Genomic DNA, 20,178 nt, shown 5'->3' with positions numbered 1-20,178 from the left:
CTTCTACTCCACTACATTTCAGAGGGAAATATTGTACTTTTGACTCTACTACATTTATTTGATAACTTAAGTTACTAGTTACTTTGCAGATTCAGATTATTAATACAAAATATAATCAACTAATAAATTGTGATGTATGATTATAGATTACTGTAAGATACCCAGCAGTATATAAAGTAGTGGAAATCAGCCCCACCTTTTCCAGCTGCAACATTAAAGTGATGCTTACACATTAATGCATCAATAATTATAATTCAATAATATAATATATACTGTATTATTCTGAAATGGGCCATTCTGCATAATGAGTACTTTTACTTTTGTTGCTTTATGTACATTTTGATGCTAATACTTTTGTACTTTTACTTAAGTAACATTTTGAATGCAGGACTTTTACTTGTAACAGAGTATTTTTTTTACTGTGGTATTTCTACTTTTACTTAAGTAGAAGATCTGAGTACTTCTTCCACCACTGCAACCAAACACTAAGTATAGAGAGAAATCATACAGATTGATCGATCGATTGACTGACTCTATCTCTATGTATTGTCCTGGTCCTGTTTTCACACTTTGCCAAAAGAAACTTTGAGCGAAAAAAAAAAAAAAAAGGCTTCGTTTGAACCGAACGGGACTCGGGGAACGCCGTTTCAAGGTCAAACTCCTCCCAGCGCGCCGGCTGGCAAAGCGCAGCACGAGGGAGACGGCCTCGAGCCAGCCCCGCATCACAAAGGAATAAAACATTCAAAGACTGTTTCATAAAGTTGAAAAGCAAGCGAGGGGAATTTATCCGCCGCACCCCCCAAAAAAAAAAAAAAAGTATTTGAATGAAATATAATCCCTTCTTTTTATGCCCCTGCACAGACGAATGACTCCGGGCTCTGTATCGTCCTCGGGAAAAAGTCGGTCTCTCCGTGCGGCTCAGAGATTCATATTTTGATGAGAGTATTTCAAAGTGTCAGGGGTTTAGCACAAATAAGTCAAGAGAGAGGGGGAATAAAAAAAAAACTAAAAAAAAAACCACATGAAAGAAATGCTAAGTCATTTTCAATCTGGGCAAAGGAAAGCACGTTCTCTTGTGTACGTTTTTTTTTTTTTTTTTGAAAGTTGAAGATCCTTTCGAAAGGTCAGCTGGTGGTAATAACAACAAGACGGAGAGACTGAGAATCAGGTTTTTATACATGTCATATCTCCAGGAGGGGGGGGGGGGGCTGGAAGAGAGGGAGATAGGGAGACAGACAGACAGACGGAGAGAAAGAGAGACAGACAGACGGAGAGAGAGAGAGACAGACAGACAGACAGACAGACAGACAGACAGACGGAGAGAAAGAGAGACAGACAGACGGAGAGAGAGAGAGACAGACAGACAGACAGATGGAGAGAAAGAGAGAGAGAAAGAGAGACAGACAGACAGACAGACAGACAGACAGAGAGACAGAGAGACAGACAGACGGAAAGAAAGACAGAGAGACAGACAGACAGATGGAGAGAAAGAGAGAGAGAAAGAGAGACAGACAGACAGACAGACAGAGAGAGACAGAGAGACAGACAGACGGACAGACAGAGAGAGAGACAGAGAGACAGACAGACGGAAAGAAAGACAGAGAGACAGACAGACAGACAGACAGAGAGAGAGACAGAGAGACAGACAGACAGACAGACAGACAGAGAGAGAGACAGAGAGACAGACAGACAGACAGACAGAGAGAGAGACAGAGAGACAGACAGACAGACAGACAGAGAGAGAGACAGAGAGACAGACAGACAGACAGACAGAGAGAGAGACAGAGAGACAGACAGACGGAAAGAGAGACAGAGAGACAGACAGACGGAAAGAAAGACAGAGAGACAGAGAGACAGACAGACGGAAAGAAAGACAGAGAGACAGAGAGACAGACGGAGGACGAAGCGAGGGATTGGCCGGCGTAATTGCAAAGGCGGCCCTCGCCCCGAGAAAGCGAGACATTGTCCCCCCCCCCCCCCCGGACTCGGCTCAGAAATATTATCCTCCGCCTGAAAAATCCTTACGACTGAGGCGGCGGCGGCGGCGGTGAAAAAAGAAAAAAAAAAAAAAAAAGAAAAAAAAGAAAATCAATTGATATTAAAGGCGAGCGACGGTGTGAAGCTACAAGGAGCCTGGGCTTGTCGGAGCGGCCCTGTTTGATATCGCTGCCTGGAGAGGCTCTGTGGCCGGGGAGGCTGGGGAAGATAAGTGGCCTGATTACCACCGTCTGGGTGTGTGTGTGTGTGGGTGTGTGTGTAGGTGTGTGTGTGTATGTGTGTGTGTGCATCATAATCGGAGTACCGCAGCAGAAAAACAAGCACACACGCACACATATGAGAATGCAATGTGTAGCTGTGCAATACAGGCTGACGGGTTGTAAGCTGTCTCATAGCCTTCTGCAAGCACTCCTGTTTCATTATGGAGCTGGCAATGGAACAAATAAGAGAGATGTGTGTGTGTGGTGTGTGTGTGTGTGTGTGGTGTGTGTGTGTGTGTGTGTGTGTCTGTGTGTAATGCTGGAAAACGCAATAACTTTCCGCTATTTCAAAGCTACAATCAAACGCCTGGCAAATGGCACTGATTCCCTATTCTCCTAGGAGTGTGTGTGTGTGTGTGTGAGTGTGTGTGTGTTGTTGTGAACGACTTCTAGTGTATACGCATGACCTGACAATGACCCCAGTACAGAAGAATGCACTCAGTCACTGTGCCAGGCTAGAGTCACACACACACACACACACATACACACACACAAAGATGAAGAATACCCATGCGCACATATTCACAAACTTTCACTCAAAGGGAACAGATGGGTATTATGGTTCCTAATGTGTGCTCTCTGTCTCTCTCTCTCTCTCTCACACACACACACACACACACACACACACACACACACACACACACACACACACACACACACACACACACACACACACACACACACACACACACACACACACACACACTCACTCACTGAAGCTCTGAGAACGCTAGGACCAAACAAACAGACTGCAGTTATAAACAAGTTCCTTCACTTCCCTTTGGAAATACAGGCTAGAGCCAAGATGCCTGGCCCTGACAGTAGTCCCATATATATTTCCAAGAGTTAAAAATCCCAAGGTTATCCTATTAGGCACATGACCACCATTTGTTCCCTCTGGAGAGTCGATAGCTGCTCGTTGACAGCGAGGCTACTGTGCCAAGGGTGTTCCAGTAGCTAAGGGGTTTGGAAGGTGAAGCCGTGGTCTGGATCCTTCTGTGTGCTTAGACATCGCCACTTCTGATGAAAGAAAAACTCATCCTTGAACATCTCAACCTTTATCCCACCTGAACTACAACATGAAAAAGGAAAGGCAACAAGGTCTCATAAAATTTCGAGAAACGAGCATGAACTGTAAGGTTAAGTTAAGGAAAACAAGAAACTTTTGGTTAAGATTAGGATTATGTTTAGGCAACCAAAGCTTTGATTAAGGTTAGGATTAGGTTTAGACAACAAAAAAGAATGAAAAAGAAAGGCAAAGCAACAAGGTCTTACAACATTTCGAGAAATGAGCATGAACTCTAAGGTTAAGTTGAATTCAGATTAAGTTAAGGAAAACAAGAAACTTTGGTTAAAGTTAGGATTTGGTTTAGGCAACCAAGACTTTGGTAAAGGGTTAGGTTTAGGCAGCAAAACCTTTATTAAGGATAGGCAACTAAACCAATTTGGTTAAGGTTAGGGTAAGGTTTTGGTCATGGTTACATAAAGGTTCTTTTTAGGTACTTCTTGTCATGAGTTGAGAATTGAACCCAGGTCATCAGACCCCCTCCAGACACTTACAGTCTACTGTGCTCTTTCAATGTCAATCTACTGCCTGTTTCTAGTCATGTCTCCTTGTCTTCATGTCTTCATGTCTTCACGTAATCCTTTCCTGGGAGGGTAAATGGATTCCTCTCACCTTTCCCGCACACAGCACGTTATTTGCATCTTAAGACATCGCGCTCATTTCACCAAATTTCGGGAGACTAGACTCAGAAAAGACTCTTCTGAATGTGTTGTTGTGCATAAGTCAAGAGTTTGATCGCTAACTCATGAAACAAGTCCAGGGGTTAAACCGGAGTTAGGAAGCCAAGGTGTGAGCACTGTGAAAGCCTATAAACCCAAGTGCATCCTGGGCTTGTACTTCGACAACAACAACAACCGCCAACAACAAGCGGCTAATAAGAGATGCCAGGATGCCTCTTCCCAGCATGCCCGGCTCCCAAAAGGACGCCCAAGAACTTCTAATACTAATAAGCGATAGCCTTTTTGTTGAAGCGAGGGCTCATTTAAATGGAGCGCACCCCCCGACAAGATCAAATGTTTGACGCGTCCTGATGATCTCTCCTGATGACACCCCCAACCAACCCCCCCCCCCCCCACTTCCTGGCAGCTGGCTTCACTTCTCTGTCCATCTGATGTGTCAGCCATGGGAGGACGGACACTGTACACCGGCTCTGGCCAGTAACACTGACAGCAAGACAAAGAAACAGGGCGGGCCAAACCAATCAGAGACTGCTAATGGGGCCCTTGGCACAGAGAACGGCTTGTAAACTACAGAAAGGCGGTGCCGGTGGGGGGTGGGGGGTGGGGGGGGCCTGTGCGTGTGTGTGTGTGTGTGTGTGTGTGTGTGTGTGCAATCCTCCTCACTTGTGCCGATATGTGAGAAGTGACCTATTCCCTGCGGATACACACACACACACACACACAACTCATGCATACAAGCGAATATGCAAAAACTGCGTGTGCATGTGGGCATGGGTGCGCAAAGTGTAAACGTAATCAAGGGGAAAGTGTGTGTGTGTGTGTGTGTGTGTGTGTGTGTGTGTGTGTGTGCGTGTGAGGGAGAGCGATGTCCATTTCCCTGCAGGTTAAGGTCAGCAGCCATCTCTCCGGGGCTTTTACTGTCACAGGCCGCTGGGCTCGACACTTCCCGCCTGCCACCAGGCCATTTGGCAAACAGCAGGAATTAGCACTCTCAGAATCTGTGTGTGTGTGTGTGTGTGTGTGTGTGTGTGTGTGTGTGTGTGTGTGTGCGTGAGTGAAATAAGCAAATGAGAAACAAAACGAAAACACATGCGCATGTCGCCGTGTATGCGTGTGTATGTGCATGGACGCAAGTGCCTGTGTGAGGAGGAAGATGTGTGTGTGTGTGTCTGCGAAAGAGCGAGGGACAATGTGTGTGTGTGTGTGTGTGTGTGTGTGTGGGAGTGGGAGTGGGTGTGTGTGTGAATCAGGAGGATCCTAATGCCCATCTGTTCCGAGCTACTCAGGGTGTCACTGTCACTTCAGAAAGGGACAGTCCGCAGATTATTCACTGGTGTCCTACCACTGACCTCTATCCTGTATTCTGCTAATTGAATCCAGAGCCAACTACATGGCTGACTGACTTATCTCACTATGAATATCATAGAAGCTTTCCTAGGAATCAGATAGGAGGCTAAAAAATACATTGGTAAATTAAGTATGGGATTTAAATCCACTGGATCAAAGTGCATGTGTCACAAGTAATAACCTGCAACTTTTTCATATAAATTGCTATTTTGCTACTCTGTATCACTGATTGGTACCATACAATAGTGATTGTACATATATCCAGTTCATGAAAGCTTTTTAATTTACTGGGTAACACTTTACAATAAGGGTACATTAATTAAGGGTTAGTTAATGCTTAATAAGCATTAACTAACCCTTAATTAACAGTTAACTATTATGTCTGGCAATTATTTACTAATGGTGTTCATGTTAACTAAGGTATTAATTTATACATTTTTTAATAGTTTATAAAGATGCCTATTAAATAATGTTAACTTAGTTAACGGTTAATTAAGGGTTAGTTAATGCTTATTAAGCATTAACTAACCCTTAATTAATGTACCCTTATTTTAGTTTTAGAGGGGGTCCCTCTTTCCCAGGAAAAAAATCCTCTGCCGCTCAAGAAGTGATTTGTGTGTGTTTAAATAATGTTTAAATTTCCGGTTTGTTTTGGAATAAACAGAAGAAGAACTGGGTAGTTAGCATGAGCAGCGATAGCCACCATGGCTGAACAGACAAAGAACATAACGCCACCTACAGAAACTCAAACTGCATCAAGAGAAAGTCCAAAGAAAAAGTGCTCAGTGCCTACACTGAGTGCAAAGCACCAAAGCAAAGACCGCTTATCACCAAAGGTGTCGCCGAAATAAAGAAAAACAAGAGTCTTGCGGATTATCACTTTAAACTAAAATGAGAGACATCCTCAGCCCACTTTGTTACCATCACTTGCTGAGAAATAAGTCACTGTTGTGTTCTCCAGTGTTCTGTTTTCTCTGTTAACCGCTTTCACAAACAAAGCAGCGTGGGCAGTTTGTAGTGATGACAGGTGACTGCAAACTGCAAAGTGTATATAAATATGCGGGTGATGAACTGGCTTTTGCTGCATACTGCGAATGATTCAATCTAATCTGATGAGATGGCAGCATTGGTGCACTGCTATTTCTAATTATTTAATGGTCAAATCAAATCAAACGATATGGATATGGAGAATTGGGGAAAAAAACTAACCGTCTATTAAGTAAAGTGGACTATTCTCAAAACCATGACTTAGAAACCTGATTACAATCACATATGGTCTGTTCAACCATTTATACATCGCTACAGGTCTCCATAGTTGGTGTGAAAACACATTATAAGCATATTTATACCTGATCATAACTACTCTTGGTGTATAGTTGGGTCCAGAACCTCAATTCCGTGACCATTGTCTGGCTAAGATGTTTTGATGATTGACTTGACTTCTATGGACCTTTTAGAAAATCTTTAGCCCCCGGGTCCCTCCCAAAAATCCCGGGATTTTTTGCCAGAGGGCCAAATCCAATGGCCGCTGGCGCCATCTTGAAAAATTAACTTTTGAACCAGAGCACCTAGAATCATGTATGAAGACACTTTTTCGTGTAAGTCGACCACAAGGATTCCGATTCTGACATCAGTTTGACGTTATGACATCATTTTGACCCAGAAATCCAAGATGGCCGCCATCCGGTAGAGTGAAAATGTAACTTTTGAACGGGAGGGTAAGATGTTTTTCAGTGCAAATTGTCTATAAAAGACACCTTCTAAAGTACATTTTACTTTTTAAACTATATTTGATCATTTATTCTGGTAGATCATGACATTACCTTTCAAATGATGTATAATACACCAAGGTTTAAACAAATATAACTTGGTTGGCACACTGATTTTGAAGGTATAGGCATTTAGTAAAAAATGGTAAGACATGTATTATACATGAGTCTGTGTCTCTCTTTGTGTGTGTGTGTCTGGGGGGGGGGGGTGTTAGTTAGTTAGGGGTCTAACCCTAACCCTAGTAGCGGTAATATAGAAAGGAGGGTAACATATGACCTCCAGTCGATCATCATAAGGCAATCATCCACCAATATAAATGCAAATCAATTACCTTTTCTGATCCATATGTACATCTTAGGAAGTGTTGCCACGTTTCACAAAACGACAGATTATAATCTATGCGTTACAATAGAATTTTGTAAACATATTTTGCAATACATATTACTCTTTCCAGACGCAGAATGTATCTTTTTTTGCTCAGATTATCTTGTGACCACCTATTCCACTACAGACTGAGAAAAAGAAAAAATAATTGGATGCTCATCAATATTTGAACTAAAGTTCACGCTCTGAATGTTGTTGAGATATCTTGCTTTCCTCAGAGCAGCAGATATAAAATGCTTCCAAGCCGCATTCAGGCTGAATATATTGTGCTGGATGAAGTGAGTATCCCTCTCTCCATCCGCCTCCTTTCCCCACCTCCATCCCTCTTTCTCTTTCCCTCCCTCCCTCCCATCTGTCTGTCTTTCTCTCTCTCCCTCCCTTTCTCCCACCCCTCTGCTATCTCCTTCCCTAACTCCCTCCCTCCCTCCCTCACTTCATCCATTCATCTCAAAAGACGCTGTCTCACTTCATTTGTTGGGATGGCAGCTGTAACTCTTTGTAGGAAAGCTTCTCTCAAAGAGTTGTACATGAGAGGAGAGAGTGACACTCTGTTTCTATTTCTATTACTCGAGTCCCCACCTCTCTGACTCGAGTCAATTGCTTGAGACTTGACTTGATCCATGAAGAGAACACTTAAGACTTGACTTGGGTTCTGGTGACTTGAGACTTGACTTGACTTGTACTTTGATGACTTGAAAAGGTTTCTAAAGTCTTGACTTGAGATCTTGTGTTTGTGTAAATGACTTAGATTGAAAGTGATGAGATTTGTTCCAGCAGACGACTGAATTTAAATTCTGTTTTCTGAATTTGTATGGAATGACTGAATTTATTGAAGTTGAAACTGATTATAGAAATCAAACTCATGATGCTCTTACCAAGTTTTTATCCTATTAAAACCATATTGCATTGAAAAGTCCTAGATATTTAGCTTTCTTTAAGATATTAAATTGATACTGGACTCTTGATTTGTTCTGACTTGACTTGCTGTTCACATTTAGACTTGAGACTTGACATTAATGACATGGTACTGATAAGGGGATCAATAAAGTTCTATCTTATCTTATTGTGTGTATTCTCTGTTCAGGGACCTATAACATTCCAATCTGTTGATTAAAGCCATTTATTTTTGCAAGTTTTCAATGTAATTTATCTTGTTTTTGTTGTCTATTTCTTTTAGTTCTGTTTTTGAAATGGTACCAAGGGCTTCATGTTGGAGACGATGGATTTCTTTCACATGTTTCAGGTGCGTCTGAACACTCGGTGTTAGGATTCAGCATCTGATTGTGCTAAATGGCTTTGGAATTTGATGGCCCTTTTTATTATAGGGCGGGACAGAGGGAATTTACCCAATTCCACTCTGCAGGCATGGTTTAGGCTATTTCTATGAACTTCAATGATGTCTTTGCAAAATTCTAAATTGAATTTGTCAACTGGATTTTTTTGTCCCATGATTTGTTTTGGTGCTTCTTTTTCTTCTCCTTCCCCCCTCTCTCTCTCTTCACCTTCCTCCACTCTTTCTCCTCTCTCCCTCCACTAAGGAGATATGCTTGTTGTTTTCTTGCTCTACCATCCAACTGAGGGCCTTTTTCTCCTCCTTACCCTCCATCCATTTCTCCTCTCTTCTCTCCCTCCCTCTGTCACTCACTTCTTCCTCCTTCTCTCCTTTCCTTCCTCTCCTCCTTTCCTCTCCCTCACTCTCGCTCTCTCTAAGCTCCCTTCTTCCCTCCCCTCCCTCTGCTCTCTCTACCCCTCTCTCTTTACCTCCATCCCTACCTTCTCCCTCTCTCCCGTCCTCTCGAAATCCCTTCCTTGTCTCCTCTCCCTTCCCTCTCTAATGCTCCCCCTTGCTCTACCTCCCTCCCATTCTCCCCTCCTATCCCTACCTCCCTCTCTCCCTCCCTCCCTCTCCTCTATCTCTCCCTTCATCCCTCCATCCCTCCATCCACTAAGGAGGCATGTTTGTTCCCCATGCTGTACTATCCAATTGAAGGCCTTTCTTGACCCAGAGTCTTATCTCTGATTGATGACTGACGACTCCCGCAGCGTGGGCCACAATACAACTTTTCCATTAACCTTGTTTTCACACAATCCGAGACATGTGTGTGTACGTGTGTGTGTGCGTGTGTGTGTGTGTGTGTGTGTGTGTGTATTTCAGCAAGTTTGGCAGAAGCCAAAGGTTCCTTACAGAGCTTTACAATGACAGATTCCAGAGCTAGCTCGCTTTGCTTTCACTGCAAAAAACAAGCGGTATTCCTGCATGTATTTTCGGTGCCGCGCGTGGGCGGCCGTGGGCGCACGCAATTAAGAGAGAAAGAGAGAAGCGGATGAAAAGAGACAGACGGAGAGAGAGATAAAAAAAAAAAGGAGAGGGAGAGAGAAGGGGAGAGAGCGGGAGAAGGGGAGAAAGAGCCAGATTGAGGGAACGTGACACGGGGGGAGAACGCCTGAATAGCTAAGTAGGTTCTGGGTGTTATGTTGAAAGCATGCGTGTGACATAAACAACACAACCAACTAATTCACTTCTACAGCCGTTCATGACTCCTCACCCCCCCCCCCCCCTTCTGTAACGCCTGCTGCGTATTATTACGCGTTTGTCAGCGGGGATGTTACGCCACGCTCCCTGGGGTGCGTTTGATCTGACTCACCCTCGCAGCCCCCCCGGGGAGGAGCGCGTCGCCGCTCATGTGGAACAAACCGACACGGCGGACCGTTTCGCTCCGGTCGCACAGCGGCACTGTGGCGGCTAAATAAACGAGAAAACCTGCACTTATCTGCACTTCTCCGCAGGGTCAAGCTGGAAAAAAATAATCCATTCGTAAGTATTATTAGAGTTGGGAGGCACTAATGCACTTTGGCTGGTTTTTTTCCCCATTCGCCACGTGGGTTAAACACCACCATTTAATGTGTGTAGCTTGATTTTATGGCCTTATATTCTGTTCCGCGGAGATGCAATTCATTATAGCAGTAAAAGGCCGCTGTACATTAAGCTTTACCAGGCATTAAAGTTGCATGAGTGCCCCGTTCACCAGCTAAATCACAACTACCCACTCTATACTCCGCATCCACTCCTCTAGTGATTTGCCAGCTGTTTCAGGCACTAGCCCGCATTCCCGGTCCGCTGGGATGCAAACGCAATGCAAATTTAATGCATAGTGCCTCACCTATATGTACAATATGGGGATGTGTGCTGAATAATCACATTTAAATTTAGTCCAGCCGCATAAAAATCGACTGCGCTGTGCATTCTCTATGCATTCGAGAACAAGGATTCTCAATCTTTTTCATGTCAAGGACCCCTAATTTAGTCCACATGAGGGCCACGGATATGATGGAATTTTGTCTCTGACCCAAATCTGAGAATATTGTTATTGTTAGATATGAGTTTATCCAGAATTCCATGACTATCTGTATTGTAGGTAGAGAGATAACAGAGAAACTATGATCAAAACAGTCATTCTTCTACATTCTTTAATTGTGTTCACTTCTTGTAAATGAAGTAAAGCTGAAGATTAACAATTCATCAATTTGCTGGGGACCCCCTAGAACCCCCTCAAGGACCCCCTGGTGGTCCCCGGACCCCACGTTGAGAACCACTGTTCTAGGAGGTAACACGGACGCATTATCAGGCGTTCGCTACAGTATGAGGTCGCCGTGTCAGCCCCGACACGTGAGGTATCCGAGGCGTTTTATAGATTCACCTCTTCTGCGCGGCATTACTGGGTTTCGGAGTCACGGAGCACATGTAGGAATGGGATTAAAGTAATCTGACAACAAAACAGTGGTGGCTGTAATCCGTTTAAATCACTGCAAAAAACACCCATCAATGACACAGTAATCACAGAGATTACAGATACTTAAGAAAATAAAGGTGATGACTTGTATATTCAGAAGCGCGGCTGAAGAGGAGAAAACATTATAAGATTATAGCAGAGGTGTGACCAAGTCAACTTCCCTTGAGTCCCAAGTCAGTGTCAAGTCTAAATGTAGATTACCAAGTCAAGTCCAAGTCATTAATGTGAAGTCTCAAGTCTAAATGTAGAACAGCAAGTCAAGTCAGAACAAATCAAGAGTCCAGTATCAATTTAATATCTTAAAGAAAACTAAATATCTAGGACTTTTCAATGCAATATGGTTTTAATAGGATAAAAACTTGGTAAGAGCATCATGAGTTTGATTTCTAGAATCAGTTTCAACTTCAATAAATTCAATCATTCCATACAAATTCAGAAAACAGAATTTAAATTCAGTCGTCTGCTGGAACAAATCTCATCACTTTCAATCTAAGTCATTTACACAAACACAAGATCTCAAGTCAAGACTTTAGAAACCTTTTCAAGTCATCAGAGTACAAGTCAGAGTCAAGTCTTAAGTCAACAGAACCCAAGTCAAGTCTTAAGTGTTCTCTTCATGGATCAAGTCAAGTCTCAAGCAATTAAAATTGTGACTCAAGTCCAAGTCATGTGACTCGAGTAATAGAAATAGAAGCAGAGTGTCACTCTCTCCCATCATGTACAACTCTTTGAGAGAAGCTTTCCTACAAAGAGCTACAGCTGCCACAAGATCTCAAGTCAAACCTTTTCAAGTCATCAAAGTACAAGTCAGAGTCAACTCCCAAGTCACCAGAACCCAAGTCAAGTCGAGTCTCAAGTCAAGTCTCAAGCTAATAAAACTGTGACTCGAGTCCAAGTCACGTGACTCGAGTCCCCACCTCTGGAATACACACACACACACACACACATCTCTTTCCGCAACTTGTACTAACAGCTAATCAGGCTCACAGATGATCACGCTGTTCAAATGCCTCTCTAAATTGAGTCTGTTTAAGCATAACATTACTCAAATTCTCATTACGATATAAGCAGGTAATCTGAAATAAAGTAAACCTACCCGGCCCCTTCGCAAAAAAACATCTTTCTCATAAAACTCTGCTGAATGTCAGAGCTTATGTTGAATAACCCCGAGGTTACCTCTTATATAAGCTGTTATGAGAAGCCAAACAGCACAATACAGCGGGCTATTCAGAGGTTTAATACTGTGGAGCATCTCCGAGCTTTTTTTTCTCCAGCTGTGAAATGGATTGACGCAGAGGCTTTAAGTGGTAGCATGACACCGGGAGGGAATGGAAGCATGAATAATACACACACACAAACACACACACACACACACACACACACACACACACATACAACAGACACACACACACACACACACCCCTCGTTCTTCTGGGCTCACATCGAGACAGATATGGATACTCATATGCACTGATGGACGCGTGAACACACACATTCCCTCACAATCGTAGAGATATACTGTATATCGGGGCATGGAGTTTTACACACACACACACACACACACACACACACACACACACACGCACAGAGGGAGAAAGGGGAGTGTACAAGTCAAGCCTTAACTGCATGTGAAAGCTCAGCACGCCCATGTGCCTTCCCTGCCTGCAGACCAAACAGGGGACGTCAATGATGCAGAGGCAACGAGACAGCCGCCCCACACACACACACACACACACACACACACACTTCCCCACCTTCCCCTCTCTCCTCTATCTTCCTTTCCTGTCCTACATTATGCAATCCCTCCCCTCTCCTCTGCCCATGGCTGCCTCCTAAAACCTCAAGCCTCTTCGCGTCACAAGCCGACACGACCTGTAAGCCAGGGGCAGCAAAAGTGCGAGGGAGATAAAGAAATGGAACGAGAGTTAAGAGAATGAAAGAATCAGTCAGAGAGAGAGAGAGAGAGAGAGAGAGAGAGAGAACGAGCAAAATGGAAAGAGGCGAGAGATGTGAAGGATAGAGGGAAATAGAGAATAGGGAATGAGGCGTATATGGCTCGCCGCGGCCCTTTGACACCGCGTGGCGCTCAGCTTCGCGGCAGCCGCATGAATAAACAAACGCACCTGATTTCCCCGGCTCGGGGCGGGATGGAGGTACGCTCCGCCGCAGACGATGCTCAGACCGAGAGAGCGCTCTGTCGACCCGCTGCGTTCACGTCACACGGGGAAAACGGTTCATACAAACTATCGACGATGCTGTTCACGTCAGCGTTCAGGTGCTAAAGACGACTCCGGAGCTCAGGACGGAACCCGGTTTCTCCGATTTTATTAATTCTACTGAAACATCTGCAAGTGTAGGGGATGATATGTTTGTTTCAAATGGAAGCAACAAAATTAAGGATTTTCATCACATCAAGGAGTTTTGCATATTTTAAAAGATGAACCCCCATGTGTCACTTGCTGCGTGTGCGTGTGCATGAAGTGAGGAAAAAGCTTATCAGTCTACAGAAAACTTCAACTGCGGTGTCTCGGCGGCTTGAAGCGAGTCTGAATGCAAGAAGTCCCTCCGACAGCCATCACCCTGTGATGTGAATGCAGTCACAGACCCGGCCTCTCTTCACACTGAGACACACTGAGAACAAAAATACACCAAATGGCCATGAAAAGGTACTGCCTTGTCACTGGGGCAGCGAACCACTGGGCTGTCAATTTTTCCACAAATGAAGTCTGAACAAAACCATTACCAGGAGAAAATGCGCTCGCATTCATTTGGACCTCATGCGGCTGAAAACATCAAACTAAATGTGATAGGCTTTTGTTGATGGGCTGCATGCAGAGCCGTGCCTGCTGCCATCAGAGGCAGGGCTCACACCGAGCCATAATGCCGCCTACGAATCCAGTTTCACCAAAGTGTTATTGTGTTACAAATTCTGCCAATTTCCACAAAATATGCAGCCTAACGGCGAGGAGTCAGGTTTCCTGACACTGGGTCTTGGTTCAGAAGCAGAATTTACAAAAGCAACACTCTCAGCACAATGTTATTGCATTGCATTCTATATATCACAACACATCTGGTAATACAAGTGGGTTGATGCTGATATCAATACCTCATTGATACCAGCTGTATCAATGAGGGGAACAGAGGAAAGTGTACAACTTAGCACCTTGATAATTTACCCTGTAGTTATTTTTGCTAGTCAGGCACTAGCCACATTATGGGCTTCAGCAACCCAAAATACCACTGGTAGGCTGCATAGCATTCTTCAACAACAGATACCGCTAGCTGGCAGCTAATGAGCTAGCTTGTGGCTACAGGCACCCATTACTTTGAATAATTAATGCTAACATGTTTTGCAATGCTAACACACCTGGAACAAATGGGTAATGCTGGCTGTTGTCTAATGAGCTAGCTCAATGCCGCAATAGGCACCAACAATGCTAACATGCCTGGAACCAATGGTAGGCTACTGCTAGTGGGCAGCTAATGAGCTAGCTCATTATGGCTATATGGACCAACTGGTTTGAATGATTAATGCTAACAATACCAATATGCCTGAAACAAATATGTACTGCTAGCTGTTAGCTGAGCTAGCTTGTGGCTATAGTTACCCATTCGTTTGAATAGTTAATGCCTCATGACGGCACATGTTTGGATGGCTGGGGGAGGGTATAAATTATAATAAAGCTGTTTTCATAATGGCACCACTTTGTTCAAAAAGCAACATAATTATGGGCCATTAGTCTAACTTGTTGTGGGCAAAAGCAAGAGAAATGGACTTGAGCACATTACAAATTAGACAAATAGGGCTAAAAAGTAAAATGCACCCTTATAAATGCATCATTTTGTTTTTCATAATTACCAGGGGGGATACATTTAATTATTTTGCTTTTAATTTAAAATTCAGAAAATAATACCATCACTAATGCTAAGCCTATAGGCTGGCATATGTAGCCTCGGAGTTTGTCTCCATGGAAACTGTCCGTCAAAATGGACCCATCAAATGTTTCTAGACTAAATGTTAAGATGTTTCAATTAAAAAATTCAAAATACCAGTCAATTCATGGTTGGCCTTTCCTTGTGCTATGGAATATTAATATGCCTTGTCATTAGTAGGTCTACCATTTCGAAGCAAATTATACGTCTCTCTTATTCTCTCTCTCCCTATCTGTCATCCTCTGGCTGACGCTCTCTTCCCATGTCTCTGTTTTTGTTTCTTCCCCTCTCTCTTCTTCCTCTGGAACTTTCTTCCTGCACAGCCTGTTTGATTCTCTGCGGCTGTCTGTCGTTCTTCCATATCCAGCCTGACCTGTACTCTCCCGTGTGCCTCCCGCTCGCCCCGTCTTATCAGCCCCGGCTATAAAATACAGAATACAACACGCAGGAGCAGAATGGGCTGTATCAATCCACAGCGTGCGGCTCAGAGAATGAACATTATGGCGTTCTGTACATATCTACCCACCTACCGCCTCTCTGATCCCTCGGGGCTGCCGGCCCGTCTCAGACACGGATTAAACCTCAGACACGATCTGAGAGGTGATTTCCCATTCAGAGAGGTTGTTAGTTGGAGGAGATGGGCTGGGTTTAATCCTCGTCTGCGAGGCTGGCCCTCGGCAAGGCGAAGCGGGAGAGCTTCTGCTGCCTTCAGGTGCCGACGGATATACCGTAATTACGAGTTTAGCGCGCATGAACGACCCGGTAAAGTGTGAAGGCAGACTGGGGAAGGGGGAATTTAGTGTTTGGGATTTATGTAAATAATTAGTATTGCTGCATATTTCTCCTGATTTTTTTGCTGTCACGTATTTCTGTGCATACTTACTAGTTGTCCTCTTGGATAGGCTTTTCACCTTCAGTATGTTTTATTCATTCAGAGAGATAGAACGTTGGAGGGAGACACAGGAGAGAATGTTCTGGTGGGATTCGATCCGAGGCCAATCAATTAATAACATGCCTGATGCGCATTTTCTCCTCTTCATTATGACACTGAAGCGTAAAGTAGCTCTGTGCCACTCGATTTATAAAATAAAAACAACAGGCAACAAAAACCGGTGCCTGTTGTCTTGGTTATCACTGTCAACCGCGAGCACTCGAACGCTCCGATAACTCACATTCACGACTTCTGAACTCGGAAGCGGGGGGGGAGTTTTACGAGGAACACTCGAAGGCAACGCTACCCTGAGAACGAATGTAGAGCGCGTGTGAGTGTTCAGAATAAAAAACTTGTAAAAAAGGAGAGGAGCTCGATCGAAGGCCGAAGCGATGACCGGGGAGCGGAGGCTGAGTCACATGACCGCGCGAAAGCTCACCTGATTGGAGTACCGCATGCTGACGTTGCGCTGGTCCTGGCGGGGAACGTAGCGGTGGATGGGATCGATATCCGTGGGGCTGATCAGCTCGTCCACTGCAGCGCACACACACACACACACACACACACACACACACACACACACACACATTTGACACATATAGGTAAACATACAAAACCACCAACATATACATAAATAATAATGCTCATACACCAAGATACACAAATACACAGACACACGCAGAAAAAAAAAATCAGCAATCATCAACACACACATGTAGACAGACACACACACACACACACACACACACACACACACACACACATAACAGATGAATCAGAATCTGTCCTTGGTTTCTCTTCCTTGTTACTTAAGCAATCCCAATCATGAAATGCTCATGAATAATGAAAAACAAATGAATGATGCATGCCAATTTTGAATATTTCTCTATTATAATACACATTTGTGGTATAACACATCTGATCAAATATGAACCTTTCTCTGTATATATATTTAATACGGTAATAGTAAAATCTGACTTGTCAGATTAAATATGAACTAAAGTTTAGTTTTGCCTCATTAATGAATGTATATTGACTTGCGAATGTCTGAGTGGGCTCAGAGTAGCAGACACACACACACACACACACACACACACACACACACACACACACACACACACACACACACACACACACACACACACACACAGGCCTACCCAGCAGCTTGGCGATGTTATAGAGGGCCTGACCCCACAGGAAGAACATCCCATCGCGGCCGGAGTTGCTAGGGAAACGCTTCTGGCTGCCGTGCTTCTTCTGCTCCGCCTCCACAAAGTCGGCCGGTACATAGTAGTATTTCGGGATCACAGCGTGGCCTGGCATGAGAGAGAGTGTGTGTGTGTGTGTGTGTGTGTGTGTGTGTGTGTGTGTGTGTGTTATTAGGGAAAAAAACATTGCAACACACCTGTTATTTAACCTGTTAAGCCATAGCCCTAGGACAAAACGCAAAATAAATAAACAATATACCCAAAATGAATCAGGAATAGCTCCTCAACCATAAGGCTTATATGCATATTTCTGGTCTCCTTTGATAGGTAAGAGGTTAAGGAATATGAATCCATTGTAAGTAAACCTATATCTATTACCATTCCAGAGTAAATGGAGATGCAATAAAGATAAAAATAAGATTTTCATCCTTGCCTAGTATATAATTCTATATTTCAAGGCAATATCACTATTATAACCAAGATCCCATAGATAATAATGCAACTGAATGTCTTCTCCTAGTCTTTGACTACAACTGTAACTGTAAATTAGATGAAAATACACTAAAATATAACATTTATGATACAATTTATAAATATATACTCAGGCGGTCTCCATGTTTACTGTTTACATGTTGACTGTTTACTGGGAGTTTTACTTCAAAACACGATTTATTTCCATATAGCCATGTTACAAATAACATACATCTCCCAAAAACATTGCAATAGTAATAAACACAATGAATATTGATCAATATTCATATATGACTGAAGAGCTCCACGCTATACAGGCGGATTAAGATGATGGATTGCCGTTCGTCAACAGCTGTTTTTAATGGATTTTTGAAAACAATAACTGTGGCAAATATGGGCAATAATGGCAAAAAATAAAAATAAAACTGACTCCCATGTTATCCTTTAGAACCCAGCCAATTATCATCAGGAGTTTTGTTAATTCATTCACGGCCGAGCACAAAGGCACCGCGGAGACGTCCGGGGCAACTTCACCGCCGCCTCACCGCCATTATCCTTAATTCGCTCTTATTATTATTCTTATTATTCATGTTCCATTATGAGCGGCCCCATAGAAAACCCGAAGCACTCGACATGCCTATCATTTTGCCGTCTTCCCATCGGAGGAATGAGAGCAGGTGAAGGAGGGGGGGTGGAGGGGCGGGGGGGCGGAGGGGCGGAGGGGTGGAGGGGCGGGGGGGTGGAGGGGTGGAGGGGTGGAGGGGCGGGGGGGTGGAGGGGTGGAGGGGTGGAGGGGCCCCGGCTCTCTGTACGATGAGGAGAGAGAGAGGCTGAGTTCACTTGAATGCAACGTGGCGTATGAATATGGATGAGATTTAATAAGAGGAAATATTCGCTGCTAGGAGAGAGGACAGAGGCGGAGTGAACATGTTGATGTGCCAAGCTGGACAGAGTTATATATGTGTGTGTGTGTGTGTGTGTGTGTGTGTGCGTGTAATGTGTGTATGTGTGTGTGTATTCATACAGTATGTGATTTTTCCATTTTTCTGTTGTGTATGTGCATGTGCATAAATGTGTATGTACAGACTGTATGACAGCGTGTATGTGTGTGTCTGTTGAGTGTGTGTGTGTGTGTGTGGGTGTGTATGTACGTGCTCAGTGTGTGTATCTGTGTGTGTGTGTGTGTGTGTGTGTGTGTGTGATCCCTCACCATCAAAAGACTGGAAGATGACGGGTTCCAGTAGATCCTGGTATTCTTTGACCTGAGCCTTATTTCCTCTGAACACCCCTGTAACGCACACACACACACACACACACAAACACACACACACACACACACACACACACACACACACACACACACACACACACACACACACACACAGCCAACCAAAATGAGTAACTGCTGAGAACAGTCTAAGGCTTTTTACATCAGACACACACAGATTCAGTCTAGTTTTACCACAACATTCATTTAACCATGGAGTACTCTATGTATGTGTGTGTGGGAGTGTGTGTGTGTGTATGCATGCATTCATATGTTTTTCCGTCTATCTGTCTGTATATGTGTTTATCTCCTACATTTTCCTCACTGACAAAGACTTGGTAGTTTTTTTTTTCCCAAACGATCATTTTTAATTCAGTTTCTATTTTGGAACAGGTATTGTGTAATACAAAGAATTAATAACCTTGCTGCTAGGGTTACTCTTTATGCTTTCTATAACAGAGCATTATCAGTGAGGAAAATATATAAGAAAATAAGGTAAATATTGGACTGGAGTGTAATCATCAGAAAAAAAACAGTAACACTTTACAATAAGGGTCAGTAAGTTAAGGGTTAGTTAATGCTTAATAAGCATTAACTAACCCTTAATTAACAGTTAACTAATGTGCAATTTACTAATGGTGTTCATGTTAACTAAGGTATTCATGTATACATTATTTAACAGTTTATAAAGATGCCTATTAAATAATGTATAAATTAATACCTTAGTTAACATGAACACCATTAGTAAATGATTACCAGACACATTAGTTAACTGTTAATTAAGGGTTAGTTAATGCTTATTAAGCAGTAATAGTTAATGCTTATTAAGCATTAACTAACCCTTAACTTAGTGACCCTTATTGTAAAGTGTTACCAAACATTTGGATTTTGCTGCACAAGTTGGAGAAATTTGACATTTTGTGCTTTCTTTGTAAAAAGATGGCCCAGTTAACTTCCACAGTCTGGGAGAATGCTGAGATGGAAGAGTCGCTGTGTGTTTGGCGTTCACATGAACTTCAGTGGAGCTTCGGCTGATATGGGGGGGGGGGGGTGAGTCGATAATGACTCAATT

General features: G+C 43.4%; 1 protein-coding gene across 1 annotated transcript in view; it reads right to left on the bottom strand.

The window, feature by feature from the left end:
- Window positions 1-16,438: 16,438 nt before the first annotated feature.
- The window catches only part of LOC139640029 (phosphorylase b kinase regulatory subunit beta-like), a gene marked incomplete at its 5' end in the record, with an annotated part of 25,448 nt that continues 21,708 nt past the window's right edge, over window positions 16,439-20,178 (bottom strand). Inside the window, 4 exons of the mRNA XM_071514189.1 lie at window positions 16,439-16,468; window positions 16,600-16,694; window positions 17,318-17,476; window positions 19,050-19,127. Coding sequence (XP_071370290.1) covers window positions 16,439-16,468; window positions 16,600-16,694; window positions 17,318-17,476; window positions 19,050-19,127 — 362 coding nt within the window. The remainder of the gene's footprint in view (window positions 16,469-16,599; window positions 16,695-17,317; window positions 17,477-19,049; window positions 19,128-20,178) is intronic.

Source organism: Centroberyx affinis, unplaced genomic scaffold (assembly GCF_046629955.1).
Source record: "Centroberyx affinis isolate AG114_WGS23_722 - 3 ecotype Tasmania unplaced genomic scaffold, CSIRO-AGI_Caff_v1 ptg008194l_1, whole genome shotgun sequence".
Lineage (NCBI taxonomy): Eukaryota > Metazoa > Chordata > Actinopteri > Beryciformes > Berycidae > Centroberyx > Centroberyx affinis.
This window is presented reverse-complemented; position numbering and strand designations above follow the sequence as displayed.